The sequence below is a fragment of the Athene noctua genome, chromosome 3 (assembly GCF_965140245.1).
Source record: "Athene noctua chromosome 3, bAthNoc1.hap1.1, whole genome shotgun sequence".
NCBI classification, from domain to species: domain Eukaryota; kingdom Metazoa; phylum Chordata; class Aves; order Strigiformes; family Strigidae; genus Athene; species Athene noctua.
Genome location: NC_134039.1, coordinates 42,654,726 through 42,671,308, shown reverse-complemented (window position 1 = coordinate 42,671,308; position 16,583 = coordinate 42,654,726). Strand labels below are relative to the sequence as shown.

At 34.0% G+C, this 16,583-nt stretch overlaps 1 protein-coding gene across 8 annotated transcripts in view; it reads right to left on the bottom strand.

Moving 5' to 3' along the window:
• The window catches only part of PPFIA2 (PTPRF interacting protein alpha 2), a 365,675-nt gene that overhangs the window by 112,172 nt on the left and 236,920 nt on the right, over positions 1 to 16,583 (bottom strand). For 7 of the 8 annotated variants that reach the window (XM_074902784.1, XM_074902788.1, XM_074902785.1 and 4 more), the window contains 2 exons: positions 14,824 to 14,988; positions 4,102 to 4,176 (listed from right to left, as the gene is read on the bottom strand). In XM_074902784.1, coding sequence (XP_074758885.1) covers positions 4,102 to 4,176; positions 14,824 to 14,988 — 240 coding nt within the window. The remainder of the gene's footprint in view (positions 1 to 4,101; positions 4,177 to 14,823; positions 14,989 to 16,583) is intronic. The other variant, XM_074902789.1, reaches the window with a different exon arrangement.

The window sequence follows — 16,583 nt, the reverse complement described above, 5'->3', positions numbered from 1 at the left end:
GAACACAAGTGCTTATCTTGTTAGTAATTTCAATATTAATTTCCACAAAGATCATAAATTACAAAACTGGGAAGGAAAATTCACATCCCACTTCCCTTGCAAAGGAGACTCATTCTCAAATTAGTGTGTAAAATGGAAGCTGGTTAGCAGAACCTTGTTGGAATTTGAAAATGTTCGTACACTCACTGAAAAACATCACATTTGCCCTCAAAATATTCATAGACTATTGTACCACTGAGCTTTGGTATTGGATGTGCCACTTGCAGCTTCTCAAATTACTAACTGCAAATTATAACCTTCAGTGAAAAAACTATTTGGCGAGAACATGGGTTATGTGGAACTAGATGAAAACCAGCATAATTTTAAAAGCACCTGAGGAGTAAGCAAATGTAGCTGTGTTTTACAGTAATTTAACTAAAAGCAGGAGGCAATTTTTTCAGAAAATTGTTAACAATATCTGCTATTCATCTCAGCTACAACAGACCAGTTGTGAAAAAATAATGGCTTCCAGTGTAAGCATAAAAGAAAAAAAAGTAGTAATTTTGGGTACATCATGTGGTAACTGATGTTAAAAATCAAATATTATAAGGATGACTATGGAATTTAATTACTGTAGATGTTATCTTGCCCCAGTCTGCATGAAAACTCATTAACAGCAATTCAGACTGCTGCTGTAAAGGTCCCTTCTACTGCCACTAATCAGCTACAGCAAAATAAAATATATAGTCAAATAACTTTTTTCCCTAGTAAAATACATATTTTAAAAATTTTCAGTTCACTCTTTAAATATAATATAGGTCTATTTTGTATCTCCCCCATATCTAGAAGCCCACTCCCTGATTCAGAGAGCTTCTGCTGTTTGTAAGGAGTAAGACACCTAAATTTAGCTGTCTATGTATAAGGTGTCTACATATGAGCTTGTTGTGAGAGTCAGTTACCTAACACAGGCATCTGGTGTCATCATAGTGACAAAGGGTATTCCCTCCCAACCTCTAGCTCCAGATAGACAGAGCTCTCCTGTTAGTTTTGTGTTGTATCTGACAGCCCTGACAGGTGAGCTGGCACACTGGATTTACTAGAGCTCCACAGACTACAGTCAAATTTTAGATACCAGCTCACATTTAGACACTCAAATTCAAGAGTCCTTATTCCTGTGCTGTAAGATACAGTATAATGTCTAGTGTTTGTAATTATGTACCCTGTAAGTATCCTCCAGCTTGAAACAATTTAAAACCAAGACTTCATATTCAGTAGAATAGTTAATGTAACTGATTTGCTTAATTCTACCCCTATAACATTGTTCTTAAACCTGTAGTAAACATAAGGATTTCCTTGATAATTTGATGTATATATTGTCATTTACAGTGAGAACTGACTTTTTGAAAATATTAAACATTGCTAGCATATTAAAATATTACAAAAAATTAAAATAATTTCTGTGTAACATTTATGTGGAAAGGGAATAAAATACATATTCACTTTCTTTAATAGAAACTATTACCTTCACAGAATCAAACCAGCAATGAACCATTTGTGGACATTCTTGTTTCTGAGAAGTTCAACTGAACCGGTGACAGTGACTTATGCTATATCAATAGTCCCTGTTAGAACTGCAGACCAAAGCCCTTCTCTGTTACCCTTGTGTGACTACATATTAATATTAGTGTGTGACTACATATTAATATTAGCACACAAGCTGAGTTCCCGCAATGGGTCCAACTATCCATCTCAACTGCCCCTGCAGTTTAAAGTCAGTGTGTGTTACTATTCCCTATCAAATACAACGTCCTTTGTAAGATGGTGTTGGTAACTAGAGCTGAATTCAGCTTCACCAGAGTTACAGATGTTTTCACTCCCTTTAGTATGCATGTAACATGCTACAAAGACTGTTAAATGAGAGCTTATTTACCACCCAATGATGGAAAGATATAGTCTCTCAATTTTTCTCTTTCATACAAGGATATTTCCAATAAGTACTCATGAGTGTCTACACGTTCTCATTCTTGCTTTGTGTCAGAGCCACAGTCATAAGCTTTCAGAGAAAGATGCTATTTTAACATACACATTTCTACTATTTTTTTCCCTGATTCTTATACTTGTTATATACCTAATCATTTACTTGTTAAATCAGGGGACCCATTTACTCTTACTGTTTTATGTTTAGATGTAGTCCTGAATATGTAGTACATTCTTAAAATCAGTATTGATATGATAGAAAATATTAATTCTCTTGGGATAACAGACACTGACTGACAAGAATACAGAAATTACTGAAAAACATATATTCAAATCCCTTGGAAAACTGGCCCACTTATTTTGAGATATAGTAAAATCAATTTTTCAAGCTTGTGTATTCATTGTGGAATCTAGTACGAAACCAGGCTTATATATTGCAGTTCTCTAATTAATTTTGACTTGTCTAAATAACTAATTCTGTGAACATCATCGGAATTGTTCAAATGCATTAACTGTTTGAAAATAATCCACTCATTCTCTTCCACATCTCCTCCTATCTAGGCCTTTTTTCATTATTATTTAATTGAATTTCCATTTTTCAGCTTTTACAGTTCCTCACAGGAAACTGGAACAGTATTCAGACTGTGTTAATGGTAATGTTATGCTTGGATGATTAAATGTCCTAAATGTTTTTAGTATTTAGTATAACATTTCGAAGGATTTGAGGCAAGAATGGCTATGAAAGTCCTATTTTAATTTAATTTAATTGTGTGTGTTTTCACTCCTTAATGTCAATACAAGTTTCAGTAACTTTTTAAAAACTCCGAATAGCAAGGCAATGCTCTAAAGACCTGGTCCCATTCCCAGTGAAGTGAACTTTGATTTAATTGGATCACGAATGGGAGGAATTAGAGGAGTGTGATGCATCTCAGTTGGCTGTATTGACCAAAAGGACTGCTTTCTATATAATAAACACTAGTATAAAAAACAGATTACACAACATAGTGTGACTAAATCATTTGAACCCAAGTATTCTGGACATTATGAAATGGAAGAATAAAAAAGGGATTTTTTTTTTGGCAGAGATAAAGTGCTGTTAGTTCAGAGAAGGGATGATTCAAAATATCTAGTTCACAATTTATAAAAAGGAACTACTAATATTTTAATCGCACATCCTATTTTTTAAAAAAAAAACTACTTTAAGAAAGTAACTTTCTCTAGCTGAATACTGGAAAAAAAATATTTTAGGAGTCTCACACATTATTCTGAATTACAGGTATTCCATTTTTCCAGAATTATTTGGTAGTACATTAAGTTTGTGTCTGTTCTCAGTTTCTGTCTTAAGCCTGAGTAAAATGACACCAGTAAATGGACATAACTCAAAATAACTTTAATCCAACTCTATTGCTTGTCTGATTTATTTTTAACAGTGTGAGAAGCACATGTCAGGTGGAGAGTCAGAACATGTAGGAATGGTAAAGTCACCGCAGACTCTGTTATTTATAATTTTTGGCCTTAGAATCATCTCTCTGAGGTGAAAAATTCATTTCTATATGTATGTACAGTTATGTGTGCAATACAACTATGTGTTGCTGCTCACCCTTTCAAAGAAAAGAGAACAGTCTGAAAACTACCATACAGGAAAAAAATCTCTTGTCCAAGTTCACAATAGTTATATGACACCACAGTTCACCATGATAAACTGCAATTAAAAGGGAAGAGACAAACCCAAATTTCAAGGTCATCCATAATACTTCCTCCATCAATGTTAACATTTATATAATGTGTGATATATATATATATATATATATATGTGCTTTTCTTAATATTATAGTAAAATGTAAATTCAGGTTATTAAATTGCTTATAGTATCTGACATATTTATTGGTTTGCTCCTCTTTCATGTCCAATAAGAAATCTGGGAATCTGTCACTAGCTCTTGGATTCTGGATTGCTCAAAAGGGAATAGAAGAAGGGAATAAATCAGTAAATAGAAGGTCAAACAAGCCTCACTGAGCAGCTTACTCAGAATGTAATTTATCTTTTTTTCTTTTTCTGACAGTTTTAATAAAAGTGACAGGGAACACATGGGACAAAATATTAGAGAAATTGAACCTCAAAGGGGGAGAAAGTGTTTTATGTTACCTCCTGGTTAGCAGCAGCTAGTTCTTCTTCCAGTGCAGAGACTCTTTCTAAAGAAACCCTCAGTCGTTCCCTTACCTAGAAGAAAAATCAAAATATGTGCAGTAACGTAATTTCTATCAGTCTTCAAAGATTATATAATCTGCTATATGCACTAAGGTATGCCCTGCCAGTCTCTTTGCAGGCATGTGTGCTGCATCCTCTCATGAAACATACTGTGTAGTAAACATTTAAACCTAACTATAGGAAGATTGAACCCACAAAAATAGATGTCAAACTTCAAATGCCATACTGCTGTTGCACAGTTTGCCTATAATTCTACGGAATACACAGGAAATGCAAATATTCTAAGACCACATTAGGCATAAAAATAAAATGCTGTTCACAAGCACCTTTTACAAAGGATAAGTTAAAAACCATTTGCAGATGTTTGAAGTCCACTCCATGGAAGATAACTAATCTGTTCATATTAATCGAATGCAGTAAATTAATTGAAATAATAACTTGCAGCATTGCCTTCAGGCACACATACTAAAGGTTTTTTTGTATCATCATGAGGTTTGCTTGGGTTTTGAAAAAAGTCATAAACAAGATACACTCTCATAAGCAGGAAAGGCTGCTGCGTTTGTACCAGTTTCATAGATGACCTATTCTGTTCTAAGGCTGTGATATACTCAATTATTATTATTACTATTGCAATTGTTACTAAATATTATTTATTACTAAATAATAACAATGATTTAATACCTTTGAGGACATATTTACCATGGAGTGTTCTGCCTCAGCCTCTGCTCATGTAGTGATAGACAACCCCATCTCTCCCTATGTGATCAAAGGCACATCAGACCTAAAGCGATCTTCAGTGCTGTGTGTAGGTGACTCTCCTGATTATGAAGGGAGCCTCTCCTAATCTACACAAGTTCATTAGGCCCCTCACACTAAATGACTTTACAAACTGGCTAATCAGTCAACACTCAGGTTATATTTCTAAATGCATTCCAGCCACACTGCAGCAATGCTGTTCCAGCTGATGATCCAAAGATGTTTAAGGCTATTAGCAATGTTTGTAGAGAAAGTTAGCACATTCTATTAGACCAAGAGATGTAGCTGGAAAACAAAGCAAAACAAAAATCAATCTTTCATGTACAATGAAACACCGTACATTTTCATGTACGTACAATTGTTTTCACACCCTTGACAAATACAGGAGATCCCTGAGAAGGTTGTGTATATCCTAATGCTTTCATACTTTTTCCAGTGATAACTCTTAGACTAATAAATATTACCTTTCCTTACATACTTTATTTTCCATTACTAGTGACAGAAGTGAAATTTTGCAAATAGACTCACCACATCCCAAGAATGACTTCGACTTTAATAGATGAAAATTACTTAGAACTATAACATGTTCACTAAATTTTAAAACTAACTAAATCTAAAGACCAAATACATATTCAGGAAATGAATTCTAAAAAAATCCAAACTACTCAGCCTTTCTAAGAAATGCAAATATAGTTGTTTATGCAGTACTTTGAGGTTTTGGGTCCTCTTTACATACTTCAGCTTTATTAAAAGAAACAAAAATTGAAAATGTATTTTATGTATTCACTTAAATTATCTGAATGCTCTCAGGTAACTGTAGTGTTACTAAACAATATTGTTAGCCTTAACAGAACAGAAATCACTTGTGATTTGTTCAAAGGAACAAAAGAAAAGTGAGTTGAAGAGTGCTAAGATTTAAGAAATATTAAGCCATTCTCAAGATTAGAAAGACTCCTCAATTTTTTAGTTCAATTTCTGATTTATTAATTTCCCTCTATTCCTTCAGCACTATTAAGACTGAAAAAAAATCAACTGCTAATGTTCCCAGAGATGCATGTCGTAGCTTAAATGGACATTTGTTATAGGGTTTGACTATGTAATCAACAGCTGAACTGCTGTAACTGAGTGTGCCTGTTTCTCACTTGATGCAAATGAAGTTTAAGCCATCTTGAAGTGGCAGTGACTGAGCCATCTCTGAGTGGCAGTGATAAGAGTGAAAATTACTACAAATTTTCATGACTGTTTCAACAGTTTTCATGCACCATACAGTGAAAATATGCAATGGAACACAAAATGGTTTTGCTATTTGTATTATTTTTCATCAAAGATATATGTAAAAAATCTTCAATCATAAAGCTTGTTTTCCAAAATGAGCTACATAATTCCTGGAAAATATCCTCATAAAGCTTCAGATTTATGGTAGTACATAAGCTATCATCACAGTAATTTTATATAATTTTTTTTAGTATTCATTTCTAAACCACTTGAAATATGTAACATTAATTTGAAGTATTTTATATACCAATTGTAATTTATTAATACTTTTAATCTAAATCTATTTTTAATAAAAATACTTCGATTGTATAATGCATCAATTATTCTGGCTGTAATTGAAAAACTGTTTAAATAGCTGAAAAAATATTTCTTACTTCATTTGCCTTTCCTTATTTCAATTTTTTAAAATCATATTCTGCTGGAAAGACAGCATAATTTGTCCAGTTCTTCTACCAGCTTCCAAGGGCTGCTCAATAAACCGCTTCCCTATCCAGATGGACAGAAAGTTCAATCAGTATGAGTATACTACCCAGTAGTCACATCTTTCCTCTGTCTCTGTTCCTACCACACTCTCTGCCTTCCCAGATTTTCTCCTGATTCTTCTGTGGATTCCAAAACTCTCTTTCTATATCCTGCTTCTCTTCCCACCACCATTTCTGTCTTTCACTAGCTCTTCACTATTAAAGTCCATGTCCTATCAATGAGGGGTGTTGTCCTGTCTTCAACAGGCTTGATTTCAATCTCACTAATGACAGTGAGAGCTAGCAGACAATAATTTCTTAATGGAAACCTCAGCTTAGATAGTAAAAGTACATGGAAAAAATAGCAGTTGTATTTCTGGCTTCAGTCCTATTAGCTGTAAGCGCTGCTGAGGGACAAGACAATTGAGAGAAAATTCACAAGATGACAGTTGTTAATAGCTGAAATGAAATGCAATGAGTTGGTAATTTAAATTTTTATGTTTCCTGAAATCTCCATGTATTCAAACCTAAGTGTTTTATAAATGAGAATGCATGTTTAAAAATATGTTATAAGATGTCTAACACTGACATAACTAGGCCACATTACTAAGGAGGTCACAATCTCCACAAGGACCTGGAAACAGAAAAAAAATATCTTTAACCTTTACACACTGTGGCACTGTAGAACTGAGTCCTACCTGGTTTTACACAGACATTTTAAAGGCCAAAAACGACACTCCCTGGAAATAATGGGCATTTTTTTCAAAGAAAATTTAGGAGAAACATTTTTACATGGTACTTCAGGAAAAATAGATAGAGAATTAATGCCTTCATTTTGAATATCTAGCTATTATATTCAAATCCAATTTTTTTCATTCTTGGCCTATTATCAGTAACAACATGGAAAAGTACCAGTGTGACACAGAGTAACTGTTCGAAGTTACTTCCTTTGCCTTGCCTTGCCTTGCCTCCCTTCTATGTATACAGTTAAAGCACTGCCTTTTTTATAATGACCTAACTAAAATTGCTGTCTAATGGCCCTTATTTGTTCTCTGAATATAACAGTCGCTGAAGGAACTGAAAGCAACCCCGCCTTGGCACAGAAGACTTCTTTTTTGACTTTCATCTGACCAGTGAACAACTAATTCAGATTCACATTTGCCATGGTGACATTGGAAATGTTGCAACTAATTCTTCATGTTCAACCACAAACATAGTGACTGTTAAAGCTGAAGGAAATCTGATTCTATCAGTGAAAAAGAGGAGAAGTGCTACCTCAGTGCTCTGATCTTGAGAAACTTGTTCTGATTTACAGCCCAGAAACTGTAACCTTATTTCTCACCTTAAATTTCTTTCTCATTCGTCAACTGATTTTAAAATAAACTCGAGGGAGAGCCAAAAAGCTGAATAAAGATTTCAGGTTTGGTCATTCACATTCCAGGAAAGAATACAGGCTATAAATGCCATACCAACGTATGTGCTATACATATATTTTGAAAAAGATTTTACTCTGACCAATATTTACAGTTTAGTAATTGTATTAATGTTTTCCTGAACTTTTAAAGTTTATATTGAATAACCTTTGAATCTAAATACAGGGCAACAGCCAAAGCCTCTGAAAAGTCATATACAAATGTATTGCAAAGAATTTGTATTGGATTCCCTCTTCAAATTTATGTTACAGCAAACAAAACAAACAGACCCATCCTCATTTTTCAGAAGTGCAGGAAAGGGTGTTGTTCTTGGTCACTATTTTGTTACAGAAAAAGGAGCTGGAACAAATGGAAACTATTTTTATCTGATAATTTGTTTTTATTTTTCATATGTTGAATGCAAATTAATGATTACAGTATTACATTCTTTTATCTTTTATGGAAGTCAAAGATGGTGAGTAACTATAGTTCATAGAAGTAAGCACTATCTCAGTAGAGTGTTTATCACTTCAGAAATAGCATACTACTTAAATTTCACATGGTTCTTCGGTGTATTTCTATTTTCTTTCCAGCAAATAAAGCTTAAATAAGGTTTCACAAACTGAGATTAATCAGATGTCACCTGATCTATCCGAACATGCTATAATATATATCTTTAAAAGAAAGATTCCCATTACAGTTCCACAGACAGAGCAGCACATGGTTTCTCCATGTTAGAGGGTATATCCAACATGTGCCCAGATGACTGGGTATTCCTCTGGCTTTTAAGTGCAACCACATTATCTTGAAATGTAACATAGTCAATGTCATGTTAGAACTGCTGTCAGTGCAAAGTATCTCTCATATTTCTCTGTCTCCTAGCAACTGCTTCCCACTTTTTCATTGCTGTCAAATTCTTTCTTCATTCTTTCCAGATCTGCAGCCCACAAAGAGCTTTTAAAAAGCACTTGCACATGCTAGAATTGAATCACTTTTTTTCATGACCAGTCTATTGAATAAAAGCTCTCCTAGCTACCTTCTAATGAATAAAAAGATAGTGATAATGTTGACGTGAATAGGTTGGGTTTATTTGCATGAATATTAGATATACTTTCATGCCATGAATTAATCTTAAGAGAACTAGTGGTTTTTGAATCTTTGCTAGGACAATAACACCTGGTAGTTGCTTTCCTCTGTGAAAATCAACTGGAAACTTTTCTTAAAACATTGACAAAAAATGGGTTTGGAGAAGTTGTTTCAAACAGTTTCTTCTTTCCAAATGGACACTTTAAAGTTGAACCAAAGTTTTAAGCAAAACAGGAAAAATGTCTGCAGGAAAATAAACATGTTCTGACAGATATTAGAGGTCAATTATAGCTATGGGATGGTATAAATAAAATATCTTTTATTCTCATTTTTGTTCTTCTTGAATTGCATATAAGGAATACGTACTTCCTGATCTATTCTATACTCAATGTTTATTCTAACCATGAAGTTCATCTGATCTTCTGTTTTCTTTCAACTCTGATGATGTCTAGTAAATCTCAACTTCATTAGCTGTATTATAAACTATTCCATGCATATTCATTTATAATATCCCAAATATTTCATAGTGCTGTCTTACATTATTTCTACAACTTTTCATTGCATGAAATAAACCAAAGAAAGATATAAGTTACTTAGCAGAAATAAAAGCTTTTGAGATCCAAAGCACCACGAAGGTCAGGGGTGATTAACTGCTAGAAACTAAGACAGGTTTCCACAAAGACTATCTTCCCTATAAATAAAGGTTTGTATTTCAAGTGACTTACACAATAGCAAAGGCTATTAGAAATGTTAAGTCAGTCATAATCAGTCCTAACCTCTAGTGTTTTTTTAACAATGTTCATTGTTTGTGGGACGTAACCTAACCTTACACTTAGAAAAAACAATCACTGAATTTAACTTTGAAAATAAAGAAAATCTAGACTTGGTATCAGAACTACTCATGTCTTGTGTTTTCAGAGTTTAAAAAAATTTAGCATAATTAGATAAAGATGTTTGAAAATATGTATAGCTTCTGTCAAATTAAATTTCTAAATAATAATACAGCTAGTGCAGTATCAATTTCATTTGCTGTGACACAACTCAGTTACCCAGGCAGACACAATGAGATTTCTTTGAGATACACATAAAATAGTAAATATTTATAAACTAAATTAACTCTTTCATTATCCCTATGCCCTAAAGTGAAAATTCTCACAGAATACACTAGGACTATGCAAGAACAGACTAAGATTGTTGTTTGGCAATTCTAGGATTTCATATGGATAATGGGGTAACAATAACAGCATACTCTTACTACCTTCTACTCACTAGGATGTACCTATTGGGTTCAGCCAAAGAGGACTGGCTCTCTATCATGGGAAGCTCATGATAGGCTTTCATTCTACATGGGATGAAGGGATGCTGAAGGAGCTGTCAGACACTGAAATAACTGCCAATGACAGTCATGCTTTCTCTGAATAAAGTCATGATGGCCATGATCTTCCTATGGTGGTTTATCTTTTAAACAAAAGGTAAAGGCAAGGCCCAGACTCCATGTAATATACAGTTAAAGTATCATTCTCCTTACACTTAAGCAGGCCTCCATGGAAATATGAACCCTGAATTGATAGGTTTTGTATTTTTCATTGCATTTTATTATAGTGATGAGGACATTTTGTAGTTGTACTGTGTACATAGCAATCCTTGCATGACTAGTCATGTTTTGTGGCAGAGCTTGTTACACCACCTTGAAATGTCTTAGTGTAGGAAGTGAAAACATGAAAGAACATTTGCATTTAGGAAGAATGTAAAGAATTTCTTGGGATTTTTGTAATTTTAAAAGGCAAACATTTTAATGAAAATATCTTGTTATGCTTTTTCAAGGGTATAACGGCTAAATTATTGGTTTCAATGTCAACATTTTTTGTGAAGAAAAAAATTAAAGAAATGTTTCCATTATTCATTTGCAAGGGTCATGATACATTTTCAATGTACTTTTGACAGTTTCCGTTACTCTTTATCCATTAACCTACTTTAGTTTTGAGTGTATTTTCTGCAAGGGAAGTGTTTATTTCCTTTGATATCAGTATATTATGTATCATATTTTTTTGCGTCAGTTTTTACTGCAAAGTTCTGCCCTCAGGCCTCCCTGAGCACAGCAGCAGTCTGTGGGAGTGAAGCATAACCCACAATGCAGGAGGACAAGACATACGTAAGTCAAAGGGAGTAGGCTGGCTGAATCCAAGGGTTCTGGGAGACTTAACTCATCATAGTGAGGCCTTTTTCATCTTTGACAGGTAATGGCAGTCAGGGGAGATTTCTGTTGAGTGGAAAACCCACAAATGTGTCCACCATCATGAAAGGCTGGAATTGTCCTGGGAAGATCCTGGGAAGTACAAGTTGGCCAGTGTTGGGAAGGTTATGGAACAATCTTCCTGGAAGCCATTTCCAGGCACATAAAAGGCACATGGTGATTGGGAAGAGCTAGTATGTCTTTGTCAAAGGCAAATGACATCTGGCCAACCTTATTGCCCTGTGTGATAAGATTACTGGCTCCATGGATGAAGGGAGAACAGTGAATGTTTTTAACTTTGTTTTTACCAAGGCTTCCTGCAAGATCTTCCATTTACCCCTAGAGAAAAGCGTGAGATATGAATTGGATAAATGGATTACACAGTTCATAGAAAATTGTCTGGACTGCAGTGCTCAAAGGTTTGTGATCAGTGACACAAAGTTCAAGTGGAATCCCATTACTATGAATGGAATAACCCCAGGCAACAGAACAGGCTTGGGGAAGAGAATGCAGTTTTGCAGAAGAGATCTAGGGGTGAATAAGGCTAGACATACAGTTCAGTCAGCAGGTTGAGGGAAATGATTATTCCCTTCCGAACTTTTGAGGTTCCATCTGGTTTTGGTCTCCCTGGTACAAGGAAGACACTGACAGACTTCAGTGAAGGCCCTCCAAGTTGGTCATGGGCTGGAGCACATGGCATATGAGAAGAGATTGAGAGAGGTGGGTTGATCAAATTTAAGAAGTGAGGATTCATGGGAGACCTTATTTCTGTCTACAACTAGCTAACAAGAAGATGTTGAGAAAACAAAGCCAGATTCTTCTTGGAGAGGCAGACTGACAGGACAAGAGGGAACAAGTGCAAGACAACAACAGAAACTCCAGCTGGGTATTATAGAAAAAAAATTACAGTGAATGTAGTGAAACACCAGAATAGGTTTTCTCGCTGCAGATGTTAAGAAGTTGATTAGACAGGACCCTAAGCAACCTGAAACAGTCGGCTCTGTTTTGAGCAGGAGGTTAGGCCAGATGTTCTCTAGGAGGTCCAACCTACATTATTCTATTAGTCTCTGAATAATTTCAATTAATTGTCATACGTGGATTAATATCTTGTTTTTGAAGAGCCTGAAACAAATCTAATTTATATTTCTGTCAAAGAAAGTGCAGAACAGATGAATCATGACATAAAGGTTTTTTAGCACATTTGGGTGCATGCAGTCCTTTTTACTTCCATTATTTTTGAATAAGAATCCCAATAATGCTGACAAAGTGTGGTATGATGTGATAGCATTATATTATCAGGCATCTGGATGATACATAAAAGATCTTTGATCTAACCCTTCAAAAGAGAGACACTATAACATAAACACATAATTATATACAGGATTTATGTCTGAAAATAATGTGTGCTAAGTTTATAACAAATTAATTTAAAATAACTCACTAAACTGTTTCCTTGGTTGATCTTGGAATGTTTTATATTAAAAATATTATTTATTATATCAAAATAAAAAAGTTTCAACCCATAGATGAATAGCACATAGGAAAATGTAATTTTGGCCAATCAATTTTAAAACTTGTTTTATAATGTAACAAATTTCCTGTTAATATGACTGTAGATGGTGATTTTTCTACACTGATAATTATAATTATCACTGGGACAGAGACCAGTTATATACATAAGATGTGTACCTGTGTCACACCAAACTTTTTAGATGAACTGAATACTGATTTTAACCTGTTACAGTAGAAAAATATAAACCCAGAATTTTTAAGAATATAGATCAAAAATATTATATTTAGCTTCAATCTAATGCTGTACAATAATTTTCAAAATAAGATGTAAAATAAACAGCATAGTAGCTAAACACTAAAACATCCACAAAATAAAATTTGTAAGAAGTACGTAGCTGCTGAATAATCAGAATCTATTTAAAGTTTGGTTATTATTTCTCAACTTTATCCAGCATAATGACAAAAAGTAAAAAAGCAGGAGAGCTCCCTACTCTATAGTTTTATCAGTGTTTAAAGTGTTAGATAAAAGATCAAAGCTCAGACCCTATCACTCCTCAAAAGATATTTTTAATAATATAGGGGTTTGTAAGTCTTAATGACATCTAAAAGTTTATTACAATTAATAGCTTGCAGCAGCTAGAAGTCCCTATATTCCCTTTTCTAGATTTTCTCTAAATATGCTTTCATGATATGTAACTGAATAGAACATATAACTAAAGAGATACAGCTAAACACAAAGCAAACTTTGATTTGGCATAAGTTCTTTGAACTGAGTATGACTCATAACCCACAGTGTTTCATACCTCTATTACCAATGAAAAATAAATATTACTATATAACTACAGCTACCCTTTTCGTAAAGTTGTTTCTTTTGATAATAGTTACTTAAATATAATCAACTTTCTGACTATATTTCTGAATTTTAAGAAATTAAACTTGCTACTGTGAGAGACACTGAACTGGTTCCACACAACACAGCTCAACTGTGCAGACAACGGTTTCAGATGTTGTGCTGCCCAATGTCTCACCAGCCTACCCAACAATCTCAGAGAAGCAGCTCAGCCACAGAGATGAACCCAAGCAACTCAGCCAAAACAGACCCCACAAGGAACTAGGTTTGTTTATGAGCAATGGGTCTCATAAGCTCCAGTTTTGAGGCACTTAATTCAGGTACATCAACTTCTGAGCATATTGTTTCTAGACATGAACTGAATTTCTGAATTCATATAAGCAATGCTCAAGGTGATACCTCACAGTTATACAGTTTCATTCAGACAGAAGTCCTTCCAGCAAGGACACATGAAGAATTCATCGTAAAGACCCTCTTAATTAGCATGACCAGATGCTGTTAACTTCAGTAATTTTTATCTTGATTCTGCAAATCCTGCATTACCTCCGATAACAAAGGATCTACTACTTATTTTATGTTGCCCTACTTGTAGAGGGAACACTGTGCTTATGTAGTAAATGCTAAAAACATCTCTGAAACGGGAGATTTTCCTCCTAAAAATTTTTAAGAGTCAAGCTCCTTTATGCAGTTAGAAACACCTCATTCTGCGTTTGTGTGTTTTTACAATTTGAAATACCTACATTTTCTCAGCAGTAACTTAAAAGGATATCATACAGACAGTAAAATCCAAAGTGTCATCTTTATTTAGTGTTAAATAGGAGAAGCATGTCATGTAGAAGTGAGATTTGCTTATTTTGAAAAGTCAGTCCTATTGTCTACAAAAGATAGCTAAAGTGACCTGAAGCACATTACAGCTATTAGTCACACATTCTTATGGATTTCTCTGGAGACGTATAAATGCTCTACATACAGGACATATTCTAAGAAGTTAATAAACAATATTGTTGCTCTGTTGCAAGGCACAGTTAAGTAAGCTAAAGAGTGTATTTAACAAGCTTTTTGTCCATACTGTACCTTTTCATCCAAAGCCTTGTGGTGCTCAAACAGAGATTTCAGAGCTTTGAGGACCTCAACTTCACTGGAAACTCCTGAAGGAGACTGGGCTTGCCGTTTCACCACTGTCATCCTCAGTGACCTTTCGTGTCTTGAGACAAGGCACTCCAAATGCTCCAGTAACAGCTATTGGATTTGATATAAAAGGTTATTAATTTTTGTGCACCTAAATGCCATGGAATTCTAACTGCAAAATACATGGTACCAAATGGCAATTTTCTTGGCAACCTCATTGTAGGAAAGACTGCTGGAATTATTGACAATATTTCACGGTTCTAAATCAGATTAAATAAATAGAAAAAAAAAGAAAATCTGTTCATAATCTCACTTAAAACTCTGCTATGAAAACTGAGAACAAATCACTCAGTATATGGTCACTATTTAGCTAAATTAAGTACATATTTACAATATTAGTTATGATAGTAATCGATGAGCAATAAATATGAAATAACCAGAGCCAGTATCATGCAAAAATACTAAAGAAGTTTATAATTAATTGTAATATATGTTCAATTTATACTGGAAGTTATTTAACAAAATACATAAAAGTAAACAGTATACTTTATTAATTTTTTAAGAGTATTCATTTTAAACGCCACAGCTAATGGTGTTTGTTGCTAGCATGTGCTCTAAAATGTTCATTGTCTCTGTGTCTCTGTTGTATTACAAACATGATGGAAGACAAAAAAGGTCCATAAAGAAAAATTTCAGGCTATTGGAAGTATCTGTAAAATAACCTGTAAATAATCTATTGTAAAAAAATATTATAACTATTTTTCATTTTTACTCTAAGGTTAAATAAAGAATTAAAATGATATGTTGATGCTGTATAGAAAATTCCCCATTTGTCTTTACTTTCACGGGGCTACCATTGCTGCTCTTGTTGTCTGAACATAAAAGAGAATTGAATAGCTATAAGATTAAAGCAGGGTAGCTAAATTCATCAATCACAATGTCTGTTAAATGTATTGTAATTACAACATACAATTACATCTAAGTCATTGAACCAGAAATTTGAGTTACATGGATAATTGTTTATTTCTCCTTCTATGTGGTTCTTAACATAGCTATTATTAGTAAAGATAAATATATATCTGTAATCCATAGTTATTCTCAGTCACATAATGACCTTTATTGTTCCATGAATTAAGACACAGAAGAACAAAAGCAGAGTGTAATCACATCACACTTGCAATATATTGCTATTAAATCAGGAATGATTAGGGTTTGATGCTACCTTTGCTTCAACATGGTTCTTGTGTTTGGATTTGCAACTGGTTATTATGTCACAATAACTGTATTACAAAAATAGTGAACACGTATGCGAACAATGTTAATATAATATTAAGAATTAATAATGACTCCACAGAGTTCAAGAAAGGAGGGTATTTCTACTGTCTCTGAATTCAAGTGATGGCCTGTATTTATCAAAAGCAAATGTGCAAGAAATCCAATAGGGCCAACAGTAGATACTGGTAGATTTTTAATTATTTGAGGCAGTCCAAAATAACAGGCAAGTCTGAAGAGACCTCTTCATCATAGAGCCATCAGGAACTTGGTACAGGGCTGTGGTAAGGTTATATCTTAAATGAGATCACAGTAACTTCCAAATACTTACAGAGAATTTCTGTTCATAGCAGTACTTAAATACACAGACTGTTATCATGAACAGAACTGAATATGCTTCTAAGTTCATATATCTTTGTGATTTTTCTAGGCCA